This window comes from Mobula birostris, chromosome 12, assembly GCF_030028105.1.
Source record: "Mobula birostris isolate sMobBir1 chromosome 12, sMobBir1.hap1, whole genome shotgun sequence".
Taxonomy (NCBI): domain Eukaryota; kingdom Metazoa; phylum Chordata; class Chondrichthyes; order Myliobatiformes; family Myliobatidae; genus Mobula; species Mobula birostris.
The window spans coordinates 108,152,574-108,174,788 of NC_092381.1; the positions used below are offsets into that span (position 1 = coordinate 108,152,574).

The 22,215-nt window shown below is 46.0% G+C and overlaps 1 protein-coding gene across 4 annotated transcripts in view; it reads left to right on the forward strand.

Moving 5' to 3' along the window:
- Positions 1–22,215, forward strand: part of LOC140206174 (pleckstrin homology domain-containing family G member 3-like) — a 139,884-nt gene that overhangs the window by 30,394 nt on the left and 87,275 nt on the right. For 2 of the 4 annotated variants that reach the window (XM_072274440.1, XM_072274442.1), the window contains exon 2: positions 14,912–15,372. The exons of 1 other annotated variant lie outside the window; for it this stretch is intronic. In XM_072274440.1, the coding sequence (XP_072130541.1) occupies positions 14,912–15,372 (461 nt within the window). Of the gene's footprint in view, positions 1–748; positions 923–14,911; positions 15,373–22,215 lie in introns of those variants that run through there. One more of the 4 variants, XM_072274441.1, reaches the window with a different exon arrangement.

Below are 22,215 nucleotides of genomic sequence, written 5' to 3' on the forward strand. Positions count from 1 at the left end.
TTGAACTGATATTTCACTGGCCTTTTCTATACTGCAGTAACTGGGAAGGGGTGTAATCTGTAGGATTTTGTGCAGGAACTGAATGGGAGAGAATTTGATTCTCTGGATTTCGTGGTAGGGAGTGAACAGGAAAGAGTTTGCACCAGGATATCATACAACTGCACCAGAACAGTTGCTGGCAAAACTTGCTTCAATTGTCATTAAGAGGGGTTAAAAAATGTTGTCAGAAGCTGAGTGCCAAAATCCAGATCCATTCTCCATCCTTGACATTAGTAAATCTCTTTCGTCTGGTTGCTTGGCAACTGTGAGTATTTCCCTCTCGCTCAGTAGCTGATGTGGTGCTGCGGTGCGGTTATTTAGTGTGTAGTTTCGACGCTGAGACCTAAAGTGTGGTGCCATCCACGCACTGGGAGGTGCAGGAGAGAGCCTGCGGCCGCTGGAGTGCTTCATCTGCCTGGATCCCAGGGCAGGCTGTGCTTCCTGTAGCTTTTACCTGAAGGTCTGTGTGCCAAAGTGGCGGGAGGGTAGGGTGCACAGGTAAATTGCAGTTTGTTCCTTTCTTTGCCTCTTTTTGGCGGTGGGGGGAGGACCGTCTGGTGTTTCAGAGCTAATCTCTGGGTTTGCATGGGGAGCGGCTTGCCTCGATCAGCAGAACAAAGGCAGGTGAGTGCGGTTAGCCCATGGTTCAGGAAGAGAGACGCTTGCCACGCTGTGTGACTTCCTGTTCGCTGCAGTTCACATCCTGTGCCGCTGAGCCCAAGACCAACTTGATGTCAGCTTCTGCCCGTCAGCTACCCTGGCTCCCCCTGCTTCCCCACGGACACCTCTGTCCAGCTCGTCAGTATGTTCCGGCCGCCTGGACCGAGCGTTCCTCGATGCTTGCCTTATGTGTAACAAGAGGATTCATTCCTAGCGGACGAGCGTGAGTCTCTCCTGTCTGTAAGCCGCTCCCTCCCACCACGGTCCAAAAGGATTCAAGATTCTACGACTACAACTAGAGGTCATGTGCTAGGGTGAAAGGTGTAAAGTTCAAGGGGAACATGAGGGTAAACTCTCTTGGAGGGTGCTGGGAGTGTGGAATGAGCTGCCAGCATGATTCCAATGTTTGGATAGGTCCATGGATGGTCGGGAATTGGAGGGCTCTGGTCCCGGTGCAGCTCGATGGGAGTAGACAGCTTAAATGGTTCAGCATGGACTAGATGGGTTGAAGGGTCTGTGTCTGTACTTTTCTATGACTCTATTTAATGTCATTTCGAGTACACAAGTGTAAAGAAAAACAAAATGATCGTTTCTCCAGATCAGAGGCTGCACGGAAAATACAATAAGATAAAGAACCCAATAGTAATAAAAAAAAATAGATATTTAAGATGCCTTATATACATAGATTGATTATACGTCTGTAAAGCGACGCTAGGCACAGGAGTGTTTGTACATAAGGTGACTGACAGGATATGATAACGTAGTGGTGGTTGGGTTGTGGAGGGGTGGGTGGAGGTTCCCCTCACTGCTTGGGGAAAGTAACTGTTTTTGAGTCTGGTGGTCCAGGCTTGGATGCTGTCTCCTCCCTGATAAGAGTGCTGGTTCCCCTCGACTGAGAGGTGCGTTCAGTACAAAAGGGCCTCTGCACTGATAGATGCCTCCTCTTGGACTAGATGTTAAACTGAGACCTCCCCATGTCGAGAAAAAAAAACAAAAATCTACTTGCCCATGTTTGGAGTTGAGATCTCTCACTTTCAGAACATAGAACAGTTACAGTACATGACAGGCCCTTCAGCCCACAATGTTGTGCCGGCCTTTTAATCTACTCTGAGGTGAATCTAACTCTTCCTTCGCACATAGCCCTCTGTTTTTCTTTTATCTGTGTGCTTATCTAAGAGGCCCTTAAATATCCCTAATGTATCTGCCCTTTACCATCACCCCAGGCAGGGTGTTCTGTGCACCCACCACTTTCTCTGTAAAGAACTTGCCCCTGAATAAGGATCTATGTTTTCCTGGCGTATATAACACTTAAACTCTTCTCGGGTTTCCAGCCGGGTCCAGGTGTTGATTTTAATGGTCGTCTCAATGACAAACTCCGTCATCTTCATCAGGGATGATGCTAGGCATGTCTAGTCCGGTGGTATATAAACTCAACTCCCGTCATCCATCCCTCCTGATTGGTTAATCTTCAACCAATCAGGTTTCCGCTGTCCCACCTTGTTTAAAATCATATCCCTGTTTTTACTTAGAGCACGACCTTCATCTTTGTTGAAGTTCTTATTCTCTAGTCTTATCTCAATGGCTTCCTTACCAGGTAGCCCCAGAAACCATTGGCACAGCACAGTAGATCTGTGCCCTCAAAGTAAACCCTATGGTCATTGTGAATGCAGTGTTCTGCTACCGCTGATTTTCTGGGTAACCCAATGGACACACCTTGATGCTGGTTTCCACTATGCGTCCTGTCTGGCTGATATACGCTGCTCCACATTCACAGGAGATCCTGTAAATGCCAGACGTCCTGAGTCCCAGGACACCTTTGACCCGCAGAACTTACCCCTGACAACCCCCCCGCCCCCTCCTCACACCAATCACTGGAAAATTATGTCCCTCCTGTAGTGGCTATTTCCATCCTGGGAGAAAGCCTCTCATTTTCAAAAGGTGATCTCAATTAAACTTACATGATCTGGGACAGTCAGAGAGAGACGAGATGAACATGAGCTAACCGTAAGAAGCCATGATCCTCTCTCATGAAGACCAAGAAGGACACGGGTTCATCTGGGGAATCTACAAAAATCCTGGCTGAAGCACAAAACAAGAAATCGAGTGAATTCTTAGAAGCTTGGTTCTGAGCGGAAGACTCTATTAACAAGCATATGGAATGCATGCAATCTGCAAACCGATGTGTCTGTGGGATCGGGGCCGAGGACACCCGTGGAACCAGTGCTCACAACGAGCGATAACCAGGGATCACTCAGCTGTCGGGTTGGCCGGGACCCAGCGGAAACTAATGGCCAACGTGACAGCCGACCAATCAGAATGACGAGTTGGACCAATGAAAACGAGCTCTCGGCAGAAACATCTCTTCATGGCGCACGATGACGTCACCTCATCTGGCGATGAAACATTTGTGATCTGACCTCCAGGCTTGGCGAACAACCCTATAAACAATAAGTGAATAAATCAGATTGGTGTGGATTGAATTAACGGTGTTAATTAAAAGCTGCCTCTTCTGCTAAGCTTGACCTCAGATTCCCTCCTCACCCTTCTCTCTCCTCCCTCAGCCACACCCTCCTCATCACCCTCTAGGATCTCTTCCCTCCTTCCAGTCATAGTCTTCTGAGTCAGCTTGGTGTTCATACCTTAAGCACCTTCATCAAGCACTCAGAATGCTGGGAGTATTCTCTCCATGGACGCTGTCTGGCCTGCAGAGTGTTTATTGCACTCACAGTTTTTAGTTCAGATTTTCAGCATCTGCAGTCTTATTTTGACTTATAAGATTATTAAGGGATTGGACACGCTAGAGGCAGGAAGCATGTTCCCGATGTTGGGGGAGTCCAGAACCAGAGGCCACAGTTTAAGAATAAGGGGTAGACCATTTAGAATGGAGTTGAGGAAAAACTTTTTCACACAGAGGGTTGTGGTTCTGTGGAATGCTCTGCCTCAGAAGGCAGTGGAGGCCAATTCTCTGGATTCTTTCAAGAAAGAGTTAGATCGAGCTCTTAAAGATAGCGGAGTCAAGGGATATGGGGAGAAGGCAGGAAAAGGGTACTGATTGTGGATGATCAGCCATGATCACAGTGAATGGTGGTGCTGGCTTGAAGGGCTGAATGGCCTACTCCTGCACCTATTGTCTATTGACTTTCACTGCTCATACAATGATAGTTACTGCCTATTACCCACTGGCATTTAAGGCAGCAATGAAGGTCCTCCATCTCTGCCTGTCCTGGGCCATCTTCTCTAATGTGCCCCAGGTGTGGTTCAGGTCCTCAGCCGCACTCAGATGTAGAAGGAATCTTCATTGCTGTTTCTGTAACAATTTTGTTTTACCAGTTGGGGTTGTTAGCCCTGAGCTGAACCCCAAACCTGGAGGACTGGTGGACCACTCTTAGTCTGTCTGGCCTCTACCCTTTGACCTGCTTGGTATGGGTGACCCTACCAAGAGCCAAGGCATAAAGTCCTGACTCCAGCCAGCATAGTTCTCCAGGTCGTCGAGGCACACAAGCCTCCAAACCCAAAAATGAGGTTGTGGTCTTCTTGGACGTTATTATGAGGAAGCATGATTTTAAGGTACCACGAGCAAGTATGGTGGGATGTCAGAGGTATTTATTTTTTACCCAGAGTGGTGGATGTGTGGACGCCATCCCGGGGGTGGTGGTAGGGGTAGATACATTAGGGACATATAAGAGACTGTTATGGAGGGTTATGTAGGAGAAATGGTGGCGGGGTGGAGATATATCTCTACCAAAGGAGGTGTAAGGTGCTCCTTTCCTCCACTAACCAGCAGGTCACCCTTGGCAAGGTGTAACACCTGCTTAGCACACCCTCCCCCCCCCCAAAAATCAGGGTCACATGAAGCCACAGGAGCAGGGGGTGGATGGTCGTACGAGCAGCCAGTGCATATCACAAGTCCTGGTTATGTGACCACTGACACCAGGCAGACAATCTCTGAAGAGTATTGATAATAGCTGGGGTCACCCGTCTTGTAAAAGCACTGCCCAGACAATGGCAAACCACTTCTGTAGGAAAATTTGCCAAGAACATCATGGTCATGGAAAGACCATGATCGCCTATGTCATACAACATGGCACAAACTGAATGAAAGATGTAGGTGGAAGGGTTAATAAGTTAAAATGTCAGCATAGTGTCATGGGCCAAGGGACCTGTACTGTGCTGTAATTTCCTACATTCAGCAGGAGTGGCGGCTTTTCTTTCCAGCACTATTGAAATCCATCCCAATCTGATTTAATCAGGTGAAGTTTTCACCCCAGAAAGTAAGTTCAACTGAGATCATCTTACTGAAAACGAGAGAGAGTCACAACCTCATGTCCTCACACTGCCTTCAAGGAACGCAGCAGACTGCCAACTGCCCGTGTTCCTGGCAGACTGCAGGGTGCTGAGTCCATCTGGACAGGGCTGTGGTGTAAGACACAGCAAGCAAGTCGTTCAGGTGGCTTGGCTGGCTCCAAGACCCCACTGCATTCCTGGAACCTGCTCCACTTGGGTGAAGGCCGGACGCTGTGTGAGAAGGCAGAGTGAGTGTGCCAAGTTCCCATGCTCCCACCCTGCCGTTCGAATCGTTGCTCATAGAAAGAGATACCACAAATGCAGCCCTGCCCGTGTTAAGAACGTGTACTGAAAATGAATCGCTGCCGGGCCACTTGAATGAGGTTTGGAACCGTACACGCACCCTTTAGTCAATTGGAGGTTCAAATGGACTGCCTGGCGTAGGTTATCTTGCCCGTGGGTCACACTGCTGGGGAAAATAGAATGTCTTTAACTTTTTACTTGCTGTTTTCTTGCTATCACTATTAAATCTCTTAATTACACAGTCTTCACAACCCCCCCATCCCCGACTGTCTTGCACTCTGGTCGAATGCCCAAGCTGATGTGGTCTTTCATTGATCCTGTTATGGTTATTATTCTATAGATTTACTGAGTATGCCCACAAGAAAATGAATCTCAGGGTTGTATATGGTGATATGTATGTACTCTGATAATAAATTTACTTTAAACTTTGAACTTCTGCACTACCTATTTAATTTATATATACATCTTATTGTAATTTATAGATTTTATAGCATTTACATCATCCTCCCACCTCCACTGTCTTATTTTGCCACCTTCCCCTTCCCAAACCACCCATGAACACTACCTCAATATATTTTTTCTTTTGCACTACTTATTTAAATATAAACATATAATATTGCTTTAAAAATGATGTTTTTTTTAAATGATGTATTGCAATGTACTACTGCCACAAAACAACAAATTTCATGATATCTGCCAGTGATATTAAACCAGATTCCGATTGCTTCCTTTCCTGTCTTGATGGAGGGTCTCGGCCCGAAACACTGACTGTTCATTTCCTTCTGTAGATGCTGCCTGACCTGCTGAATTCCTCCAGCAATTTGTGTCCACGCTGAACCATTTAAACTGCCTTCTCCCATCGACCTGCCCTCTATACCCCTACCATCCATGTACCTATCCAAACTTCTCTCAAACTTTGAAACCAAGCTCACATGCACTGGCAGCTCGTTCCACACTCTGAGTGAAGAAGTTTCCCCTCATGTTCTTCTTGAACTTTTCACCTTTCACCCTTAACCCATGACCTCTGGTTGTAGTCCCACCCAACCTCAGTGGAAAAAACCTGCTTGCATTTACCCTATCTATACAACTCATAATTTTGTATATCTCTACCATATCTCCCCTCAATCTTCTACATTCCAAGGAATGAAGTCCTAACTATTCAATCTTTCCTTATAACTCAGGTCCTCCAGGCCCAGCAACATCCTTGTAAATTTTCTCTGTACTCTTCAAACCTTATTGACATCTTTCCTGTAGGTGGGTGACAAAAACTACACACAATACTCCAAATTAGGCCTTGTCAATGTCTTCAACATAACATCCCACCTCCTGAAGGCCAATGTGCCAAAAGATTTCTTTATGACTTCCTTTTTTACAAGTGATGATAAATCAGGTTTATAATCACTCACCTATGTCGTGAAATGTGTTTTTCTTTATTGGCAGCAGTTCAGTGCAATATGTAAAATGATTACAGTACTGTGCAAAAGCCTTGGGCACCCTAGCACAGTGCTGTAATAATTTTATGTATTGTGTTTGGCTGGCTCGTGGCTTTAAAGAGAATTTGTACACAAAGTTGCACACTGTAGTGTGAGGGTGACCAGATAATCTGTTTTAGATTAAGGACCTCCTCCTCTTCAAAGATTTACTGGGGATCTCCTGCCTCCAATACAGAGCAGCTGTGTTGCTGGCTTCTAGACGCTCCCTTTTTTGTTGCTATTTTAGTGATTTTGATTGGGGCGGCCTGCAGATAATGAATGTCACAGCGCAAGATTGAACTAGAACTGAGCTGAACTGAAAATTCCTGGACACTTGAGATTTTGTATTTTATATTCTGTGTTTTTCGCTTGTTTTTTTTTTCGCTGTTAGCACAGTTTGTTCTTTATTAGCGTGTGGGGGAGGTCTTGCTTTCCTTTGGATGGGTTTCATGGTTTTCTTTGTTTTGTGGCTGTCTTATGGAAAACAAATCTCAGAGCTGTATACTGTGTACAAGTCAGGTCAAGTTTATTGTCATTTAACTAGAAACATGACAGCATTTCTCCAGACCAGGGTGCAAAGCACTGTAATACGCATAATAATTTATGAAAGTAAGGATGAAATCTACAGGTGGATTACACATAAATAAACTCAGGTGCATGAATTAAATATTGCCAGGTACAGAACAGATTAGCTAATGACACTTTGAACGTGATGCACAGGGAGCTCAGAAGCTTAATGGCCTGGGGGAAGAATCTGTTTCGCATCCTGACCATTGCTGTTTTTATGCATCGGAGTCTCCCGCCTGATGGTAGAAAGACATACTTTGACAATAAATGTACTTGGAATCTTTGAGAGCATTTGAGTTAGTGGCCCCTCTGTATGACGCTGCCCCTGGCAGTACGGGGGGGGGGGGGGGGGAACGGTGTGGTGAAGGTTCACCATTCACCTCCAGCACACCCTGAGGTCACCACAGCACCATCTTCTGACTGCAGGCCCGTTTATAAAGAAGTAAGACTTTGCGGTGTGCCTTTATGGTGAAGCTGTCCGCTGTTATGCTGAATATTACTCTCGGCTTTCAATAGATGTAAACCATTGCGGTCGACTGACATATGGTCTCCAGTTGGGAGCACAGACACAGGGGTTCACGTGGTCAGAATCATCACAGTATCATAGGTCGTGAAATTTGTTGTTTTGTGGCAGCTGTACAGTGTAAGATTTAAGAACTAGTACAAGTCACAAAAAATATGTGGTGTGTAGGAACCATGTATCCATCTTCTGTCTGCATTGTATGATGTGTGGTGTGTTTATTATGGGTGGGCTGGGGCGTGGTAGAAGCGAAGAGTGTGGTTACGTACTTATGCTTTGTCCTTAATCAGTCTAGTCTGGGTAGAGCTAGAGAGTTAGCTGTGGGAGGGATGATATCTTTTTTGTTAACTGCCTAACGATGTTTAAATTCGCTTAAATCACTTAAATTGGCTTAAACATGTTCAAATTTGCTTAAATATGCTTAAATTCACTTCCTTAAATGCACTTAAATTCACTTGAATACTCTTAAAGATGTTAGAGAACGGTCGGCTTAAGTATGTTGGAATACACTAAGATTTTATTTTGTTCTCTTGCTATTATGAGTTTTTATCATTTCAAGATCGTTCATTTTGCTGGTTTTTTAATAAAAGACCAAATGTGTTCTTCGACTTTGGAACTTCATTGTTGGATTGGTCGTACAGTATCAACCCACACCCCCATGCTCAGTCTTAAAGTGGTTTTGGTTTGTTTGAAAGAAGCCGTTACATGACGCAGGAGAGAAATAACAAAGTGGTGTTGATAGATTGGTAGGGCAGAGTAGGGGCCCATTGGCCTACAATATTTAGCCGACCTTTTAACCTAATTCACAGTCAATTTAACATTTATCTCCTACACTGTCTGTCGCCCTCCATTTTTCTTTCATCAGTCTAAGAGCTAATGTGTTTGGCCCAGGATAGATCTCTAAGATGTTGATATGGCAAATTTTTCTGCAGAGGTAGTTTGCATTACCTTCTTCTAGGCAGAGTCTTTACAAGATGGGTGACCTCAACCATTATCAATACTCTTCAGAGATTGTCTGCCCGGTGTCTGTGGTTGCATAACCAGGACTTGTGATATGCATCAGCCTCTCATCCACCACCTGCTCCACTGGCTTCACGTGACCCTGACCTGGGGTGCGGGGGGTGGGGGTGCTAAGCAGGTGCTACACCTTGCCTAAAGGTGACTTGCAGGCTAGTGGAGGGAGGGAGTGCCGCACATCTCATTTGGTAGAGACATATCTCCACCCCATCACCCATGAGCTTACCCTATTGAATTCAGTTCCAGACATAGATAGTTGTTTGCCGCACATGTGAGAGGAGGAACAGATGACTTTCCACTCTAATGTCTGTGAGATCAGTGCCTGAAAATTAAAGATGAAAGATTAGCTTTATTTGTCACAAGTACCCAGTGAAAGGCGTAATTTTTACGACAATTATCAGCAGTCTTACCGAGGTGCTGGGGCAGTTCACAAGGTTCACCAGGCTTCCGGTATGCCCACGACTCACTAACCCCATGACCCTGGACTGTGCGAGGAAACCGGAGCACCCGGAGGAAATCCACGTGCTCGCAGGAAGAGCGTACGATGCAGAGATCGATCCTAGGATGTGCTAGGACACGTCATCAGTGACGTACCCCTGGGGGTCATCGAGCATTTTAGGTTTTTCAATAGCAGGGACCCTTGCCCAGGTGACCCGTCCAGGGTTGATTAAGCCCTGGCTTGTATCCCGGCAGCATTGGTCCATGGGTCACACGTCTTGATCCACAGCCATCTGGAGGATCACTGATCAGCCTCTGTGATGGTCCTGAGGCTCTTTTCTTTGCAGCCCCTGTGATGCCAAGGAGAGAGTAGGTTCTACACAGCAAGCTAGAAAAACCTCTGTAGGCTCACCTCGTGCCCTCCACCCATCTCTGACACTTCTCTACCAGCTCCTGGTATTTGCCCTTCTTACATTCGAACGCCACCTCAATCCGGTCTTCCCAAGGAGCTGTCAGTGCCACCATGGCCACTTTGACAGAATGACCACAACTCATTGCAGACAGTGGCTGGAACTGCACCTGGGTCACTGGTGCTGTAAAGACTTCCACTAACTGCTACACTGCCGTAGCCTCACAAGCTGCTCTGGCCCTGGGAACAGTTCTACTGAGTCAGCAAGAGCGGTTATGGGTCTTGTTGCCTTGAGAGATGGGACTTGTTGGAATAGCTGGGGTTCTGTGGTTGTTTGGTGGCTGTTCTTACACATTGAGTATCTTCCTCCTCTTAGTCATTCTGTTGTCACACAGTATCCAACATGAAACATCGGGGAGCTGATGTTCACCTCGATCAGGGTTTCCCAACCTTCTTTATGCCATGGATTCTTACCATTAACCAAGGAGCCTGTGGACCGCGGGTTAGGATCCCCTGGTCTAAGTACACTTTGGAAGGATAGTAGATGGTGTGTTATAGTTTTAATCTGGGACTTTCTCTGGAAACTCCATAAAGGGCAAAGTCCTGGTCGACATGCAGTAGAAGGGCCAAATGGCTGTGTCTCTATCGTAGTGCAGTGTGGCTCTATGCTGCTGGGCTTGTTGTGGTTGTTACTGAGGGAGAGTGCAGAGCACACCAGGATGCCAGCATGCAGGATACCCAACTGAATTTTATTGACAACCCTGCTTGTGCAGTATGTGGGAGTGACTAACTGAGTGAGATAAGAATAGCACTATTAACTACCACTATGTCTCCCCTTCTTGAAAAATTAGATGAACTATTTTCAATGGTTCAATTTAATATCAGAGAATGTATATAGTACACAACCTGAAATTCGTACTCTTCAGAGACACCCTCGAGAAACAGGAGGAAAAACACCGCAGAATAGATGAAAGAAAAGCATTAGAACCCCAAAGCTTCCCTTGCCCCTCACACGCACAAGCAGCAGCAAAACATCAACCCTCCCCCATCCCCTTCACCCCCTTGTTCCAGCAGGAAGCATCAGCCCTCCACACCTCCCACCATGCACGCAATAACAAAGTCCCCAAAGAAACCATGATCTACAGTACATCAAAATCTACAGTCCATAACCCAGCACTTTACCTAGCCAAAGGTTCTCTCTCTCTATCTCTCTCTCTATATAGAGAGAAGTGTCGCCCCTTCCACAGCAAGAGGGGAGGACAACAACTCGCTTTTTCAATGCTAAAGTCTGTAGTGTCACTTTATTTCCAGTTTCTCGAACTTGAGAATCTGCAGCAAACTCTCACCTTCGCGAGAAAGAGAGAGAAAGCGAATAATTGCCTGAGTGCAGAGGCTCTGACAGCTGCACTGCTGTCTCAATGTGCTTCTTCTCTGTAGAATTTCATTGTCATTATCGTCCCTGAAACTGAATGATTCCATTCACTCTACCCACAAGAGGTAACTGATGCTCTTTACATACACAAAAAAAGAGTTGCCAACTTTATAATTATCTTTCCCTTCGTTTTTAATGGTAGCGAACTGAGTAGCATAGGAATAACGCTATTAACTGAGCCCATAGTTGACCGGTAACTCAAGGAGAGTGGTGTTATCAGTCAATATTGGGGGAAATACATCCTGGTAGATCAAGGCCTATTCTCTAAGGGAAGGGTAAATGCAGGAGTTGTTGGGATGTGTGTGGACGGCTCTCTCAGTTGAGCTGTCTGGAAATCATAAGACAGAGAGGCACAATTAGGCCATTCAGCCCATTATGTCTGTTCCACCATTCCATTCTCCTGCCTTCTCTTTAGACCTGAATGTGGATTGCAGATTAAATTTAAAATGCAACCCTGGACAATAGCTTTCCCTGAGCTGTGGTCTGGAGTTAATTGCAAACCAGACAATGCTGATTAACATTCATTTTGGATGTCTGGAGTGTGGGTGCGAAGAAGGTGTTTGAAAACTATATGTAAATCAAAGGAAGCATTGCAGATACGTTGTAACTATAGAATTGCCCTGCAGTTAAATTTGATCTTTAGCATATAAAAGTGTCATGTAATATTGGGTTGGGAGGCCTCTTCTTCCAAGAGTGCCTCATTTTGTTGAATAAACACTTCTGTAACCCCTAGCTCTCCGGTGACTTTGTTATAACAGACCGACCGAGTACAGTGGAATTTCATTTTGTGTGCCATCCACACAGATCATTTCATTGAAGATTGCAGAGAGACATTGATAGGATGCAGAAGTGGGCTGAGAAGTGGCAGATGGAGTTCAACCCAGAGAAGTGTGAGGTGGTACACCTTGGAAGGACAAACTCCAAGGCAGAGTACAAAGTAAATGGCAGGATTCTTCGTAGTGTGGAGGAGCAGAGGGATCTGGGGGTACATGTCCACAGATCCCTGAAAGTTGCCTCACAGGAGGATAGGGTAGTCAAGAAAGCTTATGGGGTGTTAGCTTTCATAAGTCGAGGGAGCTAGGGCTTTACTTTTTGGAGAGAAGGAGGATGAGAGGAGACATGATAGAGGTGTACAAGATAATAAGAGGAATAGATAGTGTGGATAGCCAGCGCCTCTTCCCCAGGGCACCACTGCTCAATACAAGAGGACATGGCTTTAAGGTAAGGGGTGGGAAGTTCAAGGGGGATATTAGAGGAAGGTTTTTTACTCAGAGAGTGGTTGGTGCGTGGAATGCACTGCCTGAGTCAGTGGTGGAGGCAGATACACTAGTGAAATTTCAGGAACTACTAGACAGGTATATGGAGGAATTTAAGGTGGGGGTTATATGGGAGGCAGGGTCTGAGGGTCGGCACAACACTGTGGGCCAAAGGGCCTGTACTGTGCTGTACTATTCTATGTTCTATGTTCTATTACATTGGTGCATTGAAGTGGTATAAGTTAAAACAATAACAGAATGCTGAATGAAGTGTCACAGTTACAGAGAAAGTGCAGTGCGCGGATGCTAGACGGTACAAGGTAGATTGGGAGGTCAGTAATCCATCTTTATTGTACTGAGGGAAAGATGCAGTATAACTGGGGCTGTCAAAGTACGTGAATGTCACTATATGCTACCCTGAGATTCATTTCCTTGTGGGCATTTACAGAAAATTTAAAACAATAGAATTTATGAAAAACTATACATAAACATTGACAAACAACTGATGTGCAAAAGCCAAACTGTGCAAATAAAAAATAAATAATACTGAGAACATGAGTTGTACAGCCCTTGAAAGTGAGTCTGTAGGTTGTAAAATCAGTTCAGAGTTGTGGTGAGTGAAGTTATCCACACTGGTTCAGGAGCCTGATGGTTGTGGGGTAATAACTGTTCCTGAACCTGGTGGTGTGGGACCTGAGGCTCATTGTGGTGAGTGAAGTTATCCACACTGGTTCAGGAGCCTGATGGTTGTGGGGTAATAACTGTTCCTGAACCTGGTGGTGTGGGACCTGAGGCTCATTGTGGTGAGTGAAGTTATCCACACTGGTTCAGGAGCCTGATGGTTGTGGGGTAATAACTGTTCCTGAACCTGGTGGTGTGGGACCTGAGGCTCATTGTGGTGAGTGAAGTTATCCACACTGGTTCAGGAGCCTGATGGTTGTGGGGTAATAACTGTTCCTGAACCTGGTGGTGTGGGACCTGAGGCTCATTGTGGTGAGTGAAGTTATCCACACTGGTTCAGGAGCCTGATGGTTGTGGGGTAATAACTGTTCCTGAACCTGGTGGCGTGGGACCTGAGGCTCATTGTGGTGAGTGAAGTTATCCACACTGGTTCAGGAGCCTGATGGTTGTGGGGTAATAACTGTTCCATATAATTGGTAGTTTGTTTATCCAATGTGGTTCATGTACCATACAGGGTTCATCTACCAGACAGAGTTTGTGTACCATACAGGGTCTGTGTACCATACGGACTTTGTGTACAGTGGAGTATCTGTGTACCATAGACAGTCCATATACCATATGGGCTTTGTGTACCATACAGGGTTTGTGTACTGGACAGAGTTCGTGTATCTGATGTGGCTCGTGTACCAAACGGTGTTCGTGGTCCATGCGGGGTTTGTGTGCCTTGTGGGTTTCGTGTACCAGATGGGTTTGTGTACCAGACGGGGTTCAGGATCCATACAGAGTTTGTCTCCCAGATGGGCTCATGTACCAGACGGGGTCATGTACCAGTCAGATTTTGTATACCAGACGGGGTCCATGTGGTTTGACAGAAGTTGTCACTGTTGCTGTAGCTGAGGATATGAAAGTGCTGGGAGATGTTTGGCCCAGTGGTGCATTGTGCGATTCATGGTGTTGTGGTGGGGCAGAGTGGGTAGACAGTGTGAGGATGTGGGGGTTGTCGGTGTCCTCATTGGGATGTGTGACTGTCAACTAACCCTATTCTTTTCTTTTTTCTTTTTCTTTTTCTCTTCTTCTCTCCATTCCCTCTGTACCTCTCTCCCCCTCCCTCAACTCCTCTCTAACTTCCCTGTTCCTCACACCTCTTCCTCCCCCACACCTCTTCCTCCCCCACACCTCTTCCTCCCCCACACCTCTTCCTCCCCACACCTCTTCCCCCCCCACACCTCTTCCCCCCCCACACCTCTTCCTCCCCACTCCTCTTCCTCCCCACTCCTCTTCCTCCCCACTCCTCTTCCTCCCCCCAAACCTCTTCCTCCCCCAAACCTCTTCCTCCCCCAAACCTCTTCCTCCCACACTCCTCTTCCTCCCCCCAAACCTCTTCCTCCCCCCAAACCTCTTCCTCCCACAACTCCTCTTCCTCCCCCCAAACCTCTTCCTCCCACAACTCCTCTTCCTCCCCACACCTTTTCCTCCCCATTCCTCTTTCTCCTTCCCCTCCCCCACTCCTCTCTCCCTCCCCCTCCCCGTTCCTATCCCTTTCCTTCCACTCACCCCTCACTCCTCTCTCCTTTCTTCCCCATCCTCCCTTGCCCCAACCCACACTTCTCCCCACTTCCACTATGTACTCTTCTCCCCCCACCTCCCTCCCAACTCCCCTCTCTCATCTGCTTCACATGCCTCCTCTCCTCCCCACCGCTCCCAACCCACTCGTCCCTCTCACCTCCTCCCTCCCCTCCCATCCCTTTCCCTCCACCTTCCCCCACTTACCCCACCCTCACTGTCTGCCCTCTACACTCCCGCACCCCTGCTCTCCCACCATCTTCCCCACAGGCGCTCCTCGGCCGTGCTCAGCCTCCTCGCTCAGCCTGATGACGGCGGTGACAGACAGCATGGCGGCCGCGCCTAGCTCGGACAGCCTTACCTCCATGAACACGGTGTGCTCGGACAGCGACCGGCCCGCCAGCCTCAGCTCCTCGGCCTCCTCGGCCTCTCTGCCGGACAGCGCCGGCGCCTTCAGCAGCAGCTCGGCCCGCCCTGCGCAGCACGGCAGCGACATCAGCCTGGACCTGACGCCGGTGGGCCAGGGAGAGACGCCCTCTGACGACCCCTCGGGCGGAGCCGAGGTCCCGGCCCTCCGCCTGGTCTCCCCGGCCACGGACAGGCCAGCCCACACCCCAGCCACCCCCCAGCAGGAGGAAACCATCGTCAAGCCCTCGCGAGTGGATAGGGTGGTCAGGGAGATTGTGGAGACAGAGCGAGCCTACGTCAGGGACCTGAAGAGCATTGTGGAGGTATGACAGCACCTTCCTGCTACGGGAAGGGACGGGAATTGATCAATTATTGTCTGCTATACTGAGGTTCAGAGCATAGGCATAAAGGGATTCTGCAGGTGCTGGAAATCCAAAGCAACACGCACAAAATACTGGAGGAACTCAGCAGGTCAGGTGGCATCTCAGAATCAGGTTTAATATCACCAGAATTTGTTGTGAAATTTGTTGTTTTACGGCAGCAGAACATTGCAATATGTAATAAAACTGTAAATTGCAATAAGAATATATATATATATATGTTTTCATGTTTTATTGTTTTACAGCATTGAATCACAGTGAATTTAATTTGGCTTTTTCGACGGTGATCAGCAGAAAAAGGCTCTTTCATGTCAAAGCGAGAACAGATCTCTACAAAGTGATTTGAATTAATTATAAACATAAAACACTATATAGTTGATTGAATAAGTATCCCTGCCCCTGTTTAATACGACACACTAAACCATCACTGGTGCAGCCAATTGGTTTTAGAAGTCACATAATTAGTTAAATGGAGATCTGTTTTTGGAGACCTGTGTACAGACAAGGTGTTTCAATTGATTGTAGTAAAAATACACCTGTATCTGGAAGGTCTAACTGCTGGTGAGTCAGTATCCTGGCAAAAACTACACCATGAAGACAAAAGAACACTCCAAGCAACTATTGAGAAGCACAAATCAGAAGATGGATACAAGAAAATTTCCAAGTCCCTTGGAGTACAGTTAAATTAATCATCAGGAAGAGCAAGGTGGCATGCCTGAATGACTATCGGCCTGTGGCTCTGACATTAATTGCTATGAAGTGCTTCGAGAGATTGGTTATGGCACACATCAACTACAGCCTACCGGTCAACCTCGATGCTTTGCAGTTCGCCTACTGGAGCAACAGGTCAACGGCAGATGCCATCTCTCTGGCCCTACATTCCTCCTTAGAACACCTGGAGAATAAAGAAGCATACATAAGGCTCCTTTTCATTGACTACAGCTCTGCCTTTAATACCATCATCCCAAATAAACTGATTCCTAAGCTCCGGAACCAGGGCCTTAGCACTCAGATCTGCAGCTGGATCTTCAACTTCCTCACAGACAGGACCCAGGCTGTAAAAATAGGGGACAAGCTCTCCTCTACAATCACTCTGAGCACTGGTGCCCCACAAGGCTGTGTACTCAGCCCCCTGCTGTACTCACTGTACACCCATGATTGTGTAGCCAAGTTTCCATCAAACTCAATATATAAGTTTGCTGATGACACAACAATTGTAGGCCATATCTGGGGTAATGATGAGTTTGAGTACAGAGAGGAAATTAAGAACCTGGTGGCATGGTGCGAAGACAATAACCTATCCCTCAAGCAAGACGAAGGAATTGGTTGTTGACTTCAGAAGGAGTAGCGGACCGCACGACCCAATTTACATCGGTGGTGCGCAAGTGGAACAGGTCAAAAGCTTTAAGTTCCTCGGGGTCAATATCACAAATGACCTGACTTGCTCCAACCAAGCAGAGTTCACTGCCAAGAAGGCCCAACAGCGCCTTTACCTCCTGAGAAAACTAAAGAAATTTGGCCTGTCCCCTAAAACCCTCACTAACTTTTATAGATGCACCGTAGAAAGCATTCTTCTAGGGTGCACCTGGTATGGAAGTTATCCTGTCCAAGACCGAAAGAAGCTGTAGAAGATCGTGAACACGGCACAGCACATCACACAAACCAATCTTCCGTCCGTGGACTCACTTTACACCGCACACTGTTGGAGCAGTGCTGCCAGGATAATCAAGGACACGTCCCACCCAGACAACAGGCTTTTCGTCCCTCTTCCCTGCGGGAGAAGGTTCAGGAGCTTGAAGACTCGTACGGCCAGATTTGGGAACAGCTTCTTTCCAGCTGTGATAAGACTGCTGAACGGATCCTGACCCGGATCTGGGCCGTACCCTCCAAATATCCGGACCTGCCTCTCGGTGTTTTTGCACTACCTTACTTTCCATTTTTCTATTTTCTTTTTATTATTTGTAATTTACATTTTTAATATTTACTAATTTTTACTATTTTTAATATTTAATATTTGTAATCCAAGGAGTGGGAAGTGCAGAATCAAATATCGCTGTGATGATTGTACGTTCTAGTGCCAATTGTTTGGCGACAATAAAGTCTAAAGTAAAAGAAATGGAAAGAATATAGCACAGCTGTAAATCTGCCTAGAACAGGCCGTCCTCAAAAACTGAGTGACCGTGCAAGAAGGGGACTAGTGAGAGAGGCCACCAAGAGATCTATGACAACTCTGGAGGAGTTACAAGCCTCAATGGCTGAGCTGGGAGCGACTGCATATACAACAGCTGTTTCCCGGGTGCTTCACAGTTTTATGGGAGAATGACAAAGAGAGAGCCACTATTGAAAAATTTCACATGAAATCTTGGCTGAAGTTTGCCTGAAGGCATGTGGGAGACTCTGAAGTCAGCTGGAAGAAGGGTCTATGGTCTGATGAAACCAAAATTGAACTTTTTGGCCATCAGACTAAACGTTATGTTTGTTGTGAATCAAACACCACATATCATCAAAAGCACACCACCCCTACCATGAAGCATGGTGGTGGCTGCATCATGCTGTGGGGATGCTTCACTGAAACAGGCCCTGGAAAACTTGTGAAGTTAGAGGGTAAAATTAATACAGCAAAATACAGGGAAATCCTGGAAGAAAACCTAAGGCAGTCTGCAAGAGAACTGTGACAGGAGAAAATTTGTTTTCCAGCAAGACAATGACCCAAATGATAAAGCCAAATCTACACAGTAATGGCTTAAAAACAACAAAGTTAATATCCGGGAGTGGCCAAGTCAGAGTCCAGACCTCAATCCAATTGATAATTTGTGGCTGGACTTGAAAAAACTGTTCACTCACAATCCCCATGCAATCTCACACAGCTTGAGCAGCTTTGTAAAGAAGACTGGTGAAAAACTGCAGTGTCCAGTTGTGCAAAGCTGATAGAGACCTATCCACACAGACTCAAGGTTGTAATCGTTGCCAAAGGTGCATCTACTAAATACTGACTTGAATGGGTGAATACTTAAGCAATCAATTATTTTGTTTTATATTTGTAATTAATTTCGATCACCGTGTAGAGATGTTTTCACTTTGACAATAGTCTTTTTCTGTAAATCACTGGCAAGAAAGTCAAATTAAATCCACTGTGGTTCAATGTTGTAAGACAATAAAACATGAAAACTTCCTATGGGATGAATACTTCTATAGGCACTGTATGTGTGTTAGCGTGTGTGTATGTTTGTATGTGTGTGTGGGTGCATGTATATGTGTTTGTGTGTATAAAGATGTCCCAAAGCTGAGGCTGAGGTATTTGCAACAATCTTCATTCAAAAGTGCTGAGTAGATGATCCAGCTCGTCTTCGTCCAGAAGTCCCCGGGAACCCAGATGTCAGTATACAGCCAATCCAATTCACCTAAATCGTTGTTTAAACATCGTGTTCAGTTCTCGCCTCAGTACTCGATTATGGACAATATGAAAATAGGTGGAAGGGCAGGAAGTGCTGAGGAAGCAGGGAGCCAGCTGAAGAACTTAGGCAGATTGGGAGAACGGCCAAAGACGTGGCAGATGGAACATAGTGCAGGGAAGTGTATGGTCATGCACGTTGGTAGAAGGAATAAAGACATAGACTGCTTTCTAAACAGGGAGAAAATTCAAACATTAGAGCTTCAAAGGGACCTGGGAGTCCTTGTGCAGGATTCCCTAAAGGTTAACTTGCCGGTTGAGTCGATGGTGAGGAAGGCAAATGCAATGTTACCATTCATTCGGAGAGGACTGGAGTAACAAAGCAAGGATGTAATGCTGAGAATATCTAAAGCATTGGTCTGACCACACATGGACTATTGTGAGTCGTTTTGGGCCCCTTATGTAAAAAAAATGTGTCGGTATTGGAGAGAGTCCAGAGAAGGTTCACGAGAATTAATTCCAGGAATGAAAGGGTCAAGGTATATGGTGCACTTGATGGCTGTGGGCACGTTCTATCTACGAGGTGCACTGCAACATCACACCAAAGTTCCTAAGGCAGCACCTTTCAGACCCACGACCACTACCGTCTAGAAGTATGAGATCAGCAGATACCTGGGAACACTACGACTTGGAAATCCCCCTCCAAGTCATTCACCATCCTGACTTGGAAATATATCGCTGTTTCTTCATTGTCGCTGGATCAAAATCATGGATTTCCCTCCGTAACAGCACTGTGGGTGTACCTACACCTCAGGGACTGCAGTGGTTCAAGAAGGCAGCTCATCACCACCTTCTCAAGGGCAACTAGGGATGGGCAATAAATGCTGGCTTAGCTGGCGATGCCCACATCCTGTAAATGAATAAATAAAAAAAATATGTGTGTGTGTGTGTGTTGGTGTGTATAAACTTAAATTATATAATTAGCACAAAAAGAGACCAAAATAAAAAAGTAGTGAGGTAGTGTTTTTGGGTTCAACGTCCATTCAGAAATGGGATGGCAGTGGGGAAGTAGAAGCTGTTCCTGAATCATTGAGTGTGTGCCTTCAGGCTCTTGTACCACCACCCTGTGATGGTAGCAATGAGAAGAGGGCATGACCTGGGTGATGTGGGTCCTTAATGATGGTTGCCACCTTTAACCTATGGAAACCATTGGCATTTCAGGCCGAGACCCTTCATTCTCTCTTGCAGGCTGTTCCTGCGGATCAGATCATTCATTACATAGTGCACTGTCATAGAAATAGGGGAAAGGAAGAACAGAAAGACAAAACAAAAATGGTCGAACAAGTAAAAAAGGTTTTGAAAAAGGATAAGAAATGTAATAGCTTAAACAATAAGAAAAATTAAAACAAAAAACCAGAAAAGATAAAAAAAAATGTAGAGCACATTAAAACGTGTTAAAAAGGTTAAAAAACAGGTAAACAAGTACTAAAAAAAAGGTAAAGGTATAAGGTAAAAGAATATAAGAAATATAAAACAGAAAGATATTAATTCGAAGTTGCAAGATTCCAAGTACTTTTATTATCAAAGTATGTATGCAGTATACAACCCTGAGATTCATCTTCCTATAGATAGCCACGAAACAAAGAAACACTATGGAACCCCTGCTGTAAGAAACTCATGAAACTCCCAATGGGCACAAAGAAAATTGCGCAAATAGTACCAAAAAAAAAGCAAGTGAGAAGCACAGAGTATAAAACACAAAATCAAAAGAGTCCAGGCGTATTCAGTTCAGCTCAGTTCTAGTTCAACCTGGTGCTGTGTCGTTCGTTATCTGCAGGCTGCCCCGATCAAAATTGCGTAAGGTCGCAACAAAAAAGCTGCAGAGCAGGTAGACAATAAGGTGTAAGGTGATAACGAGGTAGAGGACCACACATAAAATGCTGAGGAACTCAGCAGGTCAGGCAGCATCTATAGAGAGGAACAAACAGTCGATGTTTCATGAAGAGACTCTTCCGGGACATTGCTTCGTCATGATGTCAATTGTAAGGTCAAGATTCTATCTTATTATTCTGGGGAATGTTTCAATAAACATCATTTTGGGATAGAAGTTGTCCTTCTGATTGGTGGACTGTGTTTTCAAGCAGTTGTACCTTCTGCCCAACGAGAAGGCGGAGAAAAGATGATGTCTGGGGCGGGCAAGGTCTTTGATTCTGTTGGCTGCTTTACTGAGGCAGCGAGAAGTGTAGACTGAGTCCATGGGGGTGGGCTGGAGGTTGGTTTCCACTTTAACTATGCTCAGTGGGTTGGCCTCCACAGCTATCCGTGGCAATGAATTCCACAGTTTCACCACCCTCTAGCTAATGAAATTCTTCCTCATCTCTGTTCTAATGTGACGTCCTTCTATTCAGAGACTGTGGCTCTGGGACTAGACCCCCCCCCCCCCCCCACCCCACCATAGGAAACAGTCTCTCCATGTAAACTCTAGGCCTTTCAATATTTGGTATGTTTCAATGTCACTTCCCCCTCATTCCTCCCTTAAAAAGCAAATGTTTAACAGCTGTGAAGCCTCAATTGGTCTAGGTTGATGGCGTCCTAGCTATCTATGTAGTTGATTCGCAAGCCAGGGCAGTATGATATGGACAGCAAACTGTTGCCTGTTCAACAGGCTCCCCCTCACCACATGGCTGAGGAACGGCAGACTCCCACACAGTTTGGCACCAGCAGAGTCGCAGGAGTTGCCAGTCAGCATTGAACTCAACGTAGGGCTGCCTTAGGGACTCCAGCTCCGGATTTTTCCCTCTGGGTTTACTCCCGAAGACTTCCCCGTGAGTGGGCATAGCTGCAAGGCAGCAGAGGCTTGAGGTCAGAGTTTTCCTTCTCTGCCTAACACCAAGATAGTAGATTTCAAAGATTCAAAGTATGATGCAGTATACAACCCTGAGATTCATCTTCCTACAGACAGCCTCAAAACAAAGAAAACCATGGAACCCATTCAAAGAAAAAAAATAAGAAACCTCCAATGCGCAAAAAAGAACAAATTGCACAAAAAGCAAAAACAGTGCAAAAAAACACAGAATTTAAAACATCAAACCACAAAGTCACCAAAACAATCTAGAAATGTTTGGTTTAGCTCCATATTCAGTGAACACGATGGAGAGAGAGAGAGAGAGAGAGGCCAGTGAAACACAAGCAGATGTTGTCAAACTCCTGTCCTCGTTGATCTTAATCTTCCTCGGCACTTTAATCCACGAGAAGTGGAGTTGATCCATGGATTTTGAGTTGATACAGCCTCTGGCTGACCCACATCCATAACATGAGGTTTGCTAGTTTGGTATCCAAAGTCGTCTGGTTCCTCCAGCACTGAGAACAGAGTTCCTCTCCCTCCAAGTGTGTCC